General features: G+C 43.8%; 1 protein-coding gene across 2 annotated transcripts in view; it reads left to right on the forward strand.

Moving 5' to 3' along the window:
- The window catches only part of GLRA1 (glycine receptor alpha 1), a 164,423-nt gene that overhangs the window by 35,277 nt on the left and 117,105 nt on the right, over positions 1-12,041 (forward strand). For both annotated transcript variants that reach the window (XM_077326506.1, XM_077326507.1), the window contains exon 2: positions 11,798-11,928. In XM_077326506.1, the coding sequence (XP_077182621.1) occupies positions 11,798-11,928 (131 nt within the window). The remainder of the gene's footprint in view (positions 1-11,797; positions 11,929-12,041) is intronic.

Consider the following 12,041-nt stretch of genomic DNA (forward strand, 5'->3'; position numbering starts at 1 on the left):
TGCTGTCTAGATTTGCCATAGCTTTCCTCCCCAGGAGCAAGCGTCTTTTAATTTCTTTGCTGCAATCCCCATCTGCAGGGATCTTGGAGCCCAGGAAAATAAAATATGTCACTATCTCCATGTCTTCCTCATCTATTTGCCAGGAATTGAGAGGGCTGGATGCCATGATCTTGGTTTTCTTGATGTTGAGTTTCAAGCCAACTTTTGCACTCTCCTCCTTCACCCGCATCAACAGGCTCTTTAGTTCCTCTTCACTTTCTGCCATTAGAGTGGTATCATCTGCATATCTGAGGTTGTTGATATTTCAGTGTCATACCATGGACGAGAATGCTGGAAGGGAAGGGAGCATGTGAAGGGTGGGCGCTACTCAAACAGGAGCTATTGCATGCTCACTCAATGACTATCCCAGAAAGACGAAAACACTGCAGGAGCTCTAAGAAGCCTATTTGGATGAACAGTGAACTTCAAGAGGGACTAAGAAAGAAAAGGAAAATGTTCAGAAAATGGAGGGAAGGACAGAGCTCTAAAGAAGAGTATCTACAGGTTACTAGGCACTGTAGATCAATCAGAAAGGCCAAAGCTGAGAGTGAGCTAAGATTGGCCAGGGAAGCCCATTGTAACAAGAAAAGATTTTTCAGTTATGTGAGGAGCAAACGAAAAGTAAAGGAGGCAATAGGCCCACTGTTGGGTACGGATGGACAAACTCTAACGGAAGATGCAGAGAGAGCAGAAAGGCTTAGTGCCTATTTTACATCTGTTTTTTCCCACAGATCAAAGGGTTTAGGCACATCTAGAGATGGCAGTAGCCAACGGATAGTGTCTGGGTGGCAGGTTAACATGGATAGAGAGGTTGTAGAGAGGCATTTAGCTGCACTGGATGAGTTCAAATCCCCTGGGCCGGATGAAATACACCCGAGAGTGCTCAAAGAACTATCCAGAGAACTTGCACAGCCCTTGTCCATCATCTTCGGTACCTCTTTAAGGACTGGAGATGTCCCAGAGGACTGGAAGAGAGCAAACGTTATTCCGATCTTCAAAAAAGGGAGGAAGGATGACCCGGGAAACTACAGACCAGTGAGTCTGACCTCTGTTGTGGGCAAGATAATGGAGCAGATATTAAAGGGAGCGATCTGCAAACATCTGGAGGACAATTTGGTGATCCAAGGAAGTCAGCATGGATTTGTCTCCAACAGGTCCTGCCAGACCAACCTGGTTTCCTTTTTCGACCAAGTAACAGGTTTGCTGGATCGTGGAAATTCGGTTGATGTCGTTTACTTGGATTTTAGTAAAGCTTTTGACAGGGTTCCCCGTGATGTTCTGATGGATAAGTTGAAGGACTGCAATCTGGATTTTCAGATAGTTAGGTGGATAGGGAATTGGTTAGAGAACCGCACTCAAAGAGTTGTTGTCAGTGGTGTTTCATCAGACTGGAGAGAGGTGAGTAACGGGGTACCTCAGGGCTCGGTGCTCGGCCCGGTACTTTTTAACATATTTATTAATGATCTAGATGAGGGGGTGGAGGGACTACTCATCAAGTTTGCAGATGACACCAAATTGGGAGGACTGGCAAATACTCCAGAAGATAGAGACAGAGCTCAACAAGATCTGGAAAAATGGGCAAATGAGAACAAGATGCAATTTAATAAAGATAAGTGTAAAGTTCTGCATCTGGGTCAGAAAAATGAAAAGCATGCCTACTAGATGGGGGATACCCTTCTAGGTAACAAAGTGTGTGAACGAGACCTTGGGGTACTTGTGGATTGTAAACTAAACATGAGCAGGCAGTGTGATGCAGCGGTAAAAAAGGCAAATGCCATTTTGGGCTGTATCAACAGGGGCATCACATCAAAATCACAAGATGTCATAGTCCCATTGTATACGGCACTGGTCAGACCACATCTGGAGTACTGTGTACAGTTCTGGAGGCCTCACTTCAAGAAGAACGTGGATAAAACTGAAAGGGTACAGAGGAAAGTGACGAAGATGATCTGGGGCCAAGGGACCAAGCCCTATGAAGATAGGTTGAGGGACTTGGGAATGTTCAGCCTAAAGAAAAGGAGGTTGAGCGGGGACATGATAGCCCTCTTTAAGTATTTGGAAGGTTGTCACTTGGAGGAGGGCAGGATGCTGTTTCCGATGGCTGCAGAGGAAAGGAAACACAGTAATGGGTTTAAACTACAAGTACAACGCTATAGGCTAGATATCAGGAAAAAAATTGTCACAGTCAGAGTAATTCAGCAGTGGAATAGGCTGTCTAAGGAGTTGGTGAGCTCCCCCTCACTAGCAATCTTCAAGCAAAGGTTGGATACAGACTTTTCTTGGATGCTTTAGGATGCTTTGGGCTGATCCTGTGTTGAGCAGGGGGTTGGACTAGATGGCCTGTATGGCCCCTTCCAACGCTATGATTCTATGATTCTTCCTGAGTTTTAACTGACTCTTAAGAAGAAGAGCTTGGGGAGGGGGTTGTACCCTGCTTTTTCCTACCCAAAGGAGTCTTAAGATTTCACAAGAGCATCCCAACTACGACAGACCAAGGATCTCTCCACTATTCAGAGCTATCTCCCTATTTTGACTGGGTAGGGAAATTCTTATCTCACTAGAAAATCTATCTCCCTTGGTCCAAATGGTAGTATTCATCTAACTAACAACTTTTTCTTGCCAACCTCTTCAGTAAACCATCTGTGGAAAACTGCTCTCAATCAGAATTGAATTCAGAAACTTTCAGTACTCGATTCTTCTCAGCTAGGGCTGAAATCAGACCAAATTTCTCCTCAGCATTCAGTTTTCAAGCCTTTCTCTGCTCATCTGATATTAACCAATCAGATTCCTTGGAGTAGCCTATCACTCAGGGCACTCTGTTTCCATGAATAATTAACTCTTCACAGTCCTATATCTGTTTATCCATCATAGCAGTGTGTTCTTGGAATGGAAAGGTGGGATATAAATTTCTAAATAAATGTAATAAATAGACGTGATCTTTTGGTTTGCACTCCATTTCACTCCCACCTTCTTAGATTTCACTCCCCCCCCCTTTTTTTTTTTCCACTATGGAACTCCCAGGAGGTCTCTTACCCAGGCATTGACCAGACAGAGACTTTCGAAGCTTCTGCAAAGTTGCTTTCCCACATCTTGCAGTTTTTACTACAATGATTCCTGGGTTAATTAGTCGTGGTGAGATATCACAAAAAGAATGATGGCAATATGAAATGCATCACATCCACAGCGAATCTGCTGTTATCACCCTCTCTTAAATGAACATAAAAGACTGTAATTTCTGAGCAGGTTCACTGACTGTTGGCAGCAATTAACATGTTCTTTCAGCTAGTGGCACTGTATATGGACCTTTTTCATGTAGGTGGGATTTTAGTTTCTTCTATAATATTTGTAAATGACTCTCCTTTGTCATTCCTTATGCTTTATTCTAAAGCTTTCACATTGCCCTGATAAATTTGAACATAATTCATTTCATCTTTCTTAGCTTTGTCCATTGCATGATCAAATGCATACAGATACAGGAAATCCAATCTGTAAAGTGCAAATAGAACAGCTCCCCTGTGTTTTTTGCATAAGCACTCATTTGCACAGAGAAAGGAGGAGTGAGAAGGAAAACATTTTATCACCTGACCTGTATATTTATGCCAGCACTGAATTAAGTAGATAGCTACAATACAGTCCCTAGGCCCATATACTCAGAATCCGTCTCAAGTCTACTCAGTGGGGTTTATTCCTTGGAAAGCATCTCTGGGACTGCACTGCTAGTTCTTCATAAATCCACAGATTTTTAGTTTGATCTTGCCTATGGATGCTGACAGGATCCAGGGAGCGTGAGAGCCACCATTTTTATTCTTGACCACATCCATTATGGTTTTTAAAATCTTGCCTGGAAAAGGTATTGGGCCTAGTAAAACTCACCCATTACTCCCTGATTGAGGGGTTTTTCCCTAGGCCTTCAAAGGAGGCACGTACTAGGCATCTCTTCAAAAGACCAACTACAGGCCATTCTCCAATTTACTTTTTCTAGGGGAGGTGATAGAATGTGTGGTGGCAGCGAACTCCAGGGTTTCCTGAGGGACAAATCTGATTTTGACCCATTGCAGTCTAGTTTCAAGCCTAGGTTTGGTATTGATATGGCTCTAGTGGCACTGGTAGATGATCTTTGTTTAAAATTGGACAGGGGCCAATCTTCCTTTTAGATACTGTTGGCCTTTGGTTCAGTTGACCCGTCCATTCTTATCTATCAGTTTGAATATGGAGTTAGTGTCGGAACACAGCACTTCAGTAGTTTCAGTAGTTTTTTCTGTCTGTTGGGACACAGAATCTCCAGTAGAGGTGCAGAATCAGCTGTATGGAATTGATTTGTGTGGGGTGCCACAGAATTCTACTCTCTCACTCATGCTCTTTATATACGAGGGTATCAAGAAATATTTCTACAGAATCATTTTTACTAAACAAAAATATCAAAATGTGAAGCTATTGTTCCTTGGCATATCCTCCACTTAGGTGTACACACTTCCTAGGGCGATATTTCCCCTCTCAAACCCTTCCCCAAAGAATTCTGCACGCTTTACACCATTAAAAAAAGGACAGTTTTGGCATCCTCAAGGAATTAAAATCTTGTTCCTTTTAAATGTTCTTTGAGTTTTGGGAACAAAAAGGAGTCTAAAAGGTCAAGATGGGGTAAGGTTTCCCAATTTGTCATAGTACAGTCCTTGCTATCCTCAAAGAATGAGCAGGAGCATTGTTTTTTGGGGGGGGATTCCTTGATACAACGTTCCTAACCTTTTTCTCATCAAGGCAATTTTTACCCTAATGAGACTAAGACAACTTTATGACTGAGAGAACAGCTACAGTCATCCACTGATTGCAGAGACATGTTACAATACATTTTGTTAGGAATAAACCTGTGTATGTATGAACTAGAACCCTAGTAGCAATACTTTTTGACTTACCTTCATATATGAGGCCACTGAATGAGATTGTTTAGAGCTTTGAAGCTGAGTAGCATCGATATGCAGATCACACCCAGCTCTACATTTCATTATCAGAGATTCCAAATGCATCCATCTTGGTTCTGAACTGGTGCTTTGAGGTTGTGGTCAGGTAGTTAAGGCAGAACAAACTAAACTTGAATCCAGAAAAGACAGAGTAATGCTGGTCGGGAGGGCTGATATTCTAGAGGGACTGGATCCACTTGTCCTAGATGGAGTGATGTAGGCTTTTTCAGAACAGGTTAAGAGCTTGGTGGTCCACTTGCATTTTGCCTTGCTGTTTGAAAAGCAGATTAGCATGGTGACCAGGAATACCTATCAGCTGCATCTGATACACCCATTTTCTTATGATCTAGACTCAGCTATTATCTGGCTATGTTGATTCATGCTTCCGTAACCTTATGGCTGAACTCTGTGTGGGGCTACCCTTGAAGACAACCCAGAAACTACAATTGGTCCTGAATGAAGGACTCCAGCTGTTGTCAGGGGCTAGCCTCTATGAGAACAAATTGCCTATTTTGAAACAGCTATACTGGCTGTCAGTCTGTTTCTGAGTTCAAGGAGTTGGTGATGGCCTTTTGAGACCTTCCTGGCTTGGGACCTACCTAACTGAAGGACCACCTCCTTCCATATGTGTATGTGCACCAACTACAGTCATCAGGCAGCCATTTGTTGGCTATCCCCCTCACTTAAGGCAGTCTGTCTGGCATCAACGAGAGCCCAGGCCTTTTCCATCATGCTTCCAGCTCTATGAAATGAAGTGGTGAGCAGGGTCTCCTCCCTGGAGATCTCCAAGAGGTGCTGCAAGACCTGCCTGTTTGCCAAGGTTTCTGTGGGGATTTGAACAGCAGCCATCTTTTAAGTGGGGTGGGTGCTGGGATTTGGTGCTTGCTTCGTATCCTTGGTTTTAGCTGGGGATGTTTTAACTATCATTGTAAGCCATCTTGCAACAAGAAGAAAGGCAGGATATAAATGTTTTAGTACATAAATAAAGTTCAAATGGCCTTACAGAAAACCAAACTGAACAACACCTACAGTGATACAAGCTGGAACTCGGGGGCCACTCCGCTCTGGCGCACCCAGTGATTAACATTGCCTTTCCAATTGCCTCCAGCCACACCATCACCAACCAGTGGTGGTATTGGGGGGAAGCAACAGGGGAGTTTCACCGATACTGATTATTGTGGCCACTGAGATTATTTTAAAAAGTAATGAGGCTTGGATCTGGGTTAGCAGCCCACTGGAATCTTTCCCTATAAGTTAGATGACCCATTCATCCCAACCTCAAAGTAACTGGGTGGGCCAGTCACATATTCCCAGGTCCATATTAGATGTTACAGTTCACAGTGATCACCATGGCAACTCAGTTCAAAAGTGCCACAGAGGCTCAATGTGTGAGGGAGGGGGGTTCTGCCTACCCTCTTCCACATGCCTTTTTAAACCTGAAACAGCCTTGGCAGGCACATGCACTGAATGCTGGTATGTGGAGTCCCCCAGAATGGCAAGTGACCACCAAGGGGCCATTTTGGGTCTGGGGAACGATATTGGGAGATGAGGTAGAAGCGTCTCCTCCCCTGTGGTGCTTCTAAATGGAGTTACCATCTGAGGAACCTGCAACTATCATGCTCCAGGGGTAAAAGGTAACATGCAGTTTGGTTCACAGCCTGGACTGCCCCATGGGAAGTGTAAGGATAAAATGTGGAGGGGAATCATGTATAATGCCCTGAGATCCTTGAAGAAAGTGAGGGAATAAAAATGTAGCAATAAATAATAAATGTCCATCTCTTATGAATAGGTATATAAATTATTGTGTTTACTAGTAATCAAGCCCGCTGTATGAGTAATACAGCGGGCGCTAGGTACGTACATTCTTCCAGGTCGGCGTTGTGATGGCGGGGGCTCCCTCGGACAGCGGTCTGTCGTCTTCGGCTCCCTCGTCGCATGTCTCTCTGGTGGCTGCGTCTGGCCAGCAGGCAGGGAGCCCCCGGCAGCCGCGCTCCACGCGACTGCCGGGGGCTCCCTCGGGGGCTCCCTCGTCGTTGTCTCTCTCTGGCGTCAGGCCACTGGGCAGGGAGCCCCCGGCAGCCGCGCTCCACGCGGCTACTGGGGGCTCCCTTGCGGCCGGCCTGACGCGTCGGAGGCGCTTTGCGCCTCCGATGCGTCAGGCCGGCGGCAAAGGAGCAACTGCGAGCCGTTGCTGGGGCTGGGAATCGGAGAGACCAATCGGCAGGCACTGCGCGCCTGCCGATTGGTCCCTCCGATTGTCTGTCCGGAGGAAGGGTCCAATCCGGACCCTTCCTCATCCCGGACACATCCTGCCCCAGAACGCCTTACCCTTTTATTTAGTCAGTGGCGCCCGCGGCGCCATGGGCGGTGTAAAGATAATAATCATAGTTATTAGAAAGAAAACAGATGTTAAACCGTTTGGATCTGCCTAACAACTATTTCCCCCTTATGTGCCAGAGTATGTGGTTCCAGGTTTTGGGGGGCCCTGGACAGAAAGTCCTCATGACTCCACCCCCCACCCCCAGCCACACCTTTCCTCCCGCCCACCCTTGTGTGTCATTCCCCTTCATCTCAAAAATCCTCCCACTGTCCATATTCCTAGCTCTGCCTATTCTGCAGCCCTTTCCCCAGTGGCACCAGATAGTGTGTGCAGCTAATGTATGAGTGGGCAGGGAGTGCTAGCCACAGTGGGCCCTACCAGAAACCTTGGGCCTCAACAGTTGCCCCAGCTCAGGAGACACTAATACCAGTTAGAAGTTAGAATTCTTCCTTGCCCTTCATCTCTTAACTTTTTAATAAAGAAAACCATAGTGATTTTTAACATGCATTTATACATCTTCTTGGGTTTTTAAAAAACAGATATTTTATTGCATCTTTCCCTATAGCCTATGGTTAATGAGAAGAAATCAGTATATTGCATTTTCTGGCACCTCTCTGCTGAACTGGCAGGATTCTATGGGCACCAACTCATTTGCTGTTTAATTGAATTTTTTCCCCCTCCCGGCTCATTTCCATACAGAACCTCTTTTGGAATGCAGATTTATATCCCAGTATTGATTTCCTCTCTTCCCATTTTCTCCTGAGCTTGCAAAGCAATGATACCAATTTTTAAAGCAACCACAGCCTATTTCCTCCAGATTGCTCTAGGGAAAATATCCTGAGATGGATAATGGATAATCACAGACCACTCTAATATAGATCCTTCCCTATTCATTTGCAGAGATGTGCGTCATGTACACAGCCCACACTACGCATGCATGCACACAACTTTAATATAGCTCATAATTTTATTCTAAACAGTTCTCCATTTGGGACAGTTGTTCTTACCTTGATAAATGCCGTGAATACCGAACTTCTGATTCTATATGAACTGCGCAACCATGGCTGAGGTACATTTCAGAGATGTTATCCTAATGAATATTTCTGCAGTCTTGGGCATCTTGTTTACTCCATTGTGCGCACAGCATTTCCAATGGCTTTTCTTTTTTTTACTTCAAGGAAGGAAAGTTTCCCACAAAGTCCCTTGAGGGGTGGCTTTCCCTTATACTGATGTGAATAGGAAAGGACAGGAATAGGAAAGGATAGCCTTTACCAACAGAGGGATGTTGTGTGTGTACAAGAAATCAAGGTTCATATGTGAAGTCCATAAAACCTATTTCTTATGCCATTTGCAGAAATGGATCTTGTAAACAAGCATTATTTGGTAGAATGCATGCTCTTTCTATGTGTGTGTGCATGTGTGCATGTATTTCTTTAAATAAACAATATGGGAACTCATCCCTAGCTGGAGGCACATTCTGTGAAGGAACAATGCTGGTAAATACAATCCTGATTTTATATTCCAAATCATTTCTGGTCATTTCTACCTTGCACAGCCAGAATAATATCTTTACTGCTGAAACAATACATAAACAAATTTAAAGGAGGGGGTAGAGAATGAATTCAGTGAAGTCAACATAATTTGCAGGAAATTATTCCATTAATAACTGCCCGGAGGTCAAAGACACTACTTGGGAAGGTTAAGGGACTGTCATTGCAGATCGAGTACTCCAAAATTATGACTACCCACTGGGTATTCTTTGTGTGGATTCTGTGCTCACTAATTATCCATTTTCTGTTATTTACAACTCATAGTACTCATACATTATGTTTGCTTTATTAAACAGGAAAAGTGTCTAATAGAGTCCTATGACTAAACATTGGATTAGATGGGAGAGAGCAAAGACATTGGATGGGCAAGTAACAAACAAACCTATGTGTATGAAGTACAGAGTAGGGTTGTACGCTTCGGATGCCAAAGCGGCCATTCCAGCATGAAGCAGCCAGCGCTGCGCCACGGTGCTGGCTGCTTTGGGCTGGAACAGCCACTTTGGCAGCCGAAGCGTACAACCCACTACAGAGCTATAGCACTGACCTGAATAGCCCAGGCTAGCCTGATCTTCAGATCTTAGAAGCTTAAGCAGGGTTATCCCTGGTCAGTATTTGGTTGAGAGACCAGCAAGGAAGGCCAGAGTTGCTCCACAGAGGCAGCCAGTGGCAAACCACCTCTGAATGTCTCATGCCTTGAAAACCCCAAGAGCAGGTGCTGTCAGTCAGCTGCAACTTGATACAAAAGATAGAGATCCATTCTGCATAGAAAGAAATACTGTGGCCATTGGTAGTAGCTCCAGTAGTACTTTTTAGTATCCTTGGACAAAAATATGTAAGTACTAGAACCAGCTATTACCATGAATTACAGTAACGCATTTATACTATCAGATAGTCATACTCACACTTTTTTGAAGTGGAATCTACATCTAAATTTGCTCTGCTTTTTGGGACCCACTTGCCAAGCAACTCCACACTAGCTTCCCCTTGCACAAGTCAGTTAACACTGAATGGTGTTTATATTTTTCATGTTTAATGTTTAGTATTATATACCATTCCTGAGCAACAGGCTGTTTCTCCTGGCTCAAATTTACCACTGAGATTCCCAGAATGGAAACATGAATGTGAACTGAGCTTTGTGATTTACCATCTACTGCTAATCATACTAGCTTTTTACAGCCTGATAAGGTCATCCCAACCAACCAGGGTAGCCATACAAGTTAGCTGAATGATTTCTCTATGCAGCCCAAGGGCAAGTGACACAGCTGTGCTAGAATTTCCCTTCCCTGAAAGATATAACACTGTGCCCTAAGAAGGTATAATTCATCATCATAGTAGGCAAAGACAAATTTTGTAGGACTCCACTGAAAGGATCTTGTGTTGGTTATCTGCAAAATCACCTGCAAGTTTCATAAAACCATACATATTTTCCCAAACAGAGTGAATTATTTGCACAAGCCCCATGAAATCTGGTTTATATCACCTTGCCCATACATGCTTAAAATCCCCTTCCCAGACTCATGTTCCAATAGCAAGAAAAGAAAACACAAGTCTCATTGTCACAGCACCAATCTATTGATTGATTTACTTATTTTATACCTTCACATTCCCAAGCTCATATCATTCTCCTCTCCTTTTTAACTTCACCATAATCGTATTCAGTGATGCAACAGGACAAAAATGTAGCTCAGCAACTTTTCACACAATCTTACTCAGAAATAAAGCCACTTTTTTCAACAGGACAACTTTAAGGAGAGTGTGTATGGCTTGAAGTTCTCCCAGATTCAGATATCTGTCATTTACAATCCCATCCTAAGCCGCGTTAGACCATTCTATGTCAATGGGCTTAGAAGGATGTAACTCCACTTACACCATTAGCTCCTCCTGATTTATTTTATCAGAGCTGCTGGACTAACCTTCATGACCCTAATCGAGAGAAAACACATCTCAATGACATCCTGTTGACATTTCATAAGCAATTTATGTCCATTGGGCTGGATCCAGATTAAATGACAATTTCCACCAATTATCCCTTCCAACTGCCAGCCCTCATATAATTCCTCAGGGTCCCCTGCCCCTCAGGAGTAGCACTTTGCAGGATTCAGTGGGCTACAGTGGGAGGAGGCAGGCCAGAAAGTTCCCTTCTGCTAATGGAACATTTAGTCTGGATCCAACCCATTGATCTCAATAGGCATGACTATCTTTAATTGTCTAGCACACACTTCATTTAACCTAGAAGTTGTTAGAAGGACAAATGACAACATTAAACAGGACCCTGTTGCTTGTAGTATATTTGGACAGAGAGCCTGACTGCTTGAGCTAAGATCCCCAGCATGGCAGACCAATTTTTGTAACAAATATGGACTAAAGTGGATGTGAGAAATCACAGGCCCTTGATGCTTCACCATACTGTGCAGGAAATTTAGACTTGTGAAATCTATTAAAACAAATGGAAGTTGAGGGAGCTCACACACCATGTACACTCTTAGAAAATGAAAATGTCAACATGCTGCCGACTCTCTTCCACTGTTTGCCATGTAATTGATGCTCCTTAATAAAACATGGCTAATCTTCAAGTGTGTTTCTGAGCTAAAGTACAATGCTAAAGTTCATGTTTCTGATTTTAAGTTAGCCTACAGGTCTGTTCCTAAATTAGCAGAGGGTTTCCCCCCCCCCACCCCATTATCTTGCTTGATCTTGGGTAGCAGTTGGGATTCAGTGTTCAGGAATGTTTGGGCTGAGCAAACAAATTAGCAGAGACTAGCTTCATTAAGAATCCACAGAGGTATTTGTCACAGCTTATAATGGGAACAGTGTGCTTGCTGAAATGAGTTCTGATCCCAGACCCTCACAACATGGGGCAAAAGATACAATTTCAATGAGAGAAGGAAGGTTACTAATTAAATCTCTGCTTGCTCTCTTCCTTTTTGGCTCAGCCTCGCCGCTTCCAAAGAAACTGGAGCAGCAGCCCGATCCGCTCCTAAACTCATGTCCCCTTCAGATTTCCTGGATAAACTGATGGGAAGGACGTCGGGATATGATGCCAGAATCAGGCCTAATTTTAAAGGTATGCTGCTACCCTCTCTAGGATTTTCACCACCATTTCATTTTAGAGCAAAAGGTGTTCACTGGGCTGATTTTTCTCTTTGTGGTTCTGGAATCCTAAAAGGATTGTTTCGT

The sequence above is a fragment of the Paroedura picta genome, chromosome 3 (assembly GCF_049243985.1).
Source record: "Paroedura picta isolate Pp20150507F chromosome 3, Ppicta_v3.0, whole genome shotgun sequence".
Taxonomy (NCBI): Eukaryota; Metazoa; Chordata; class Lepidosauria; order Squamata; family Gekkonidae; genus Paroedura; species Paroedura picta.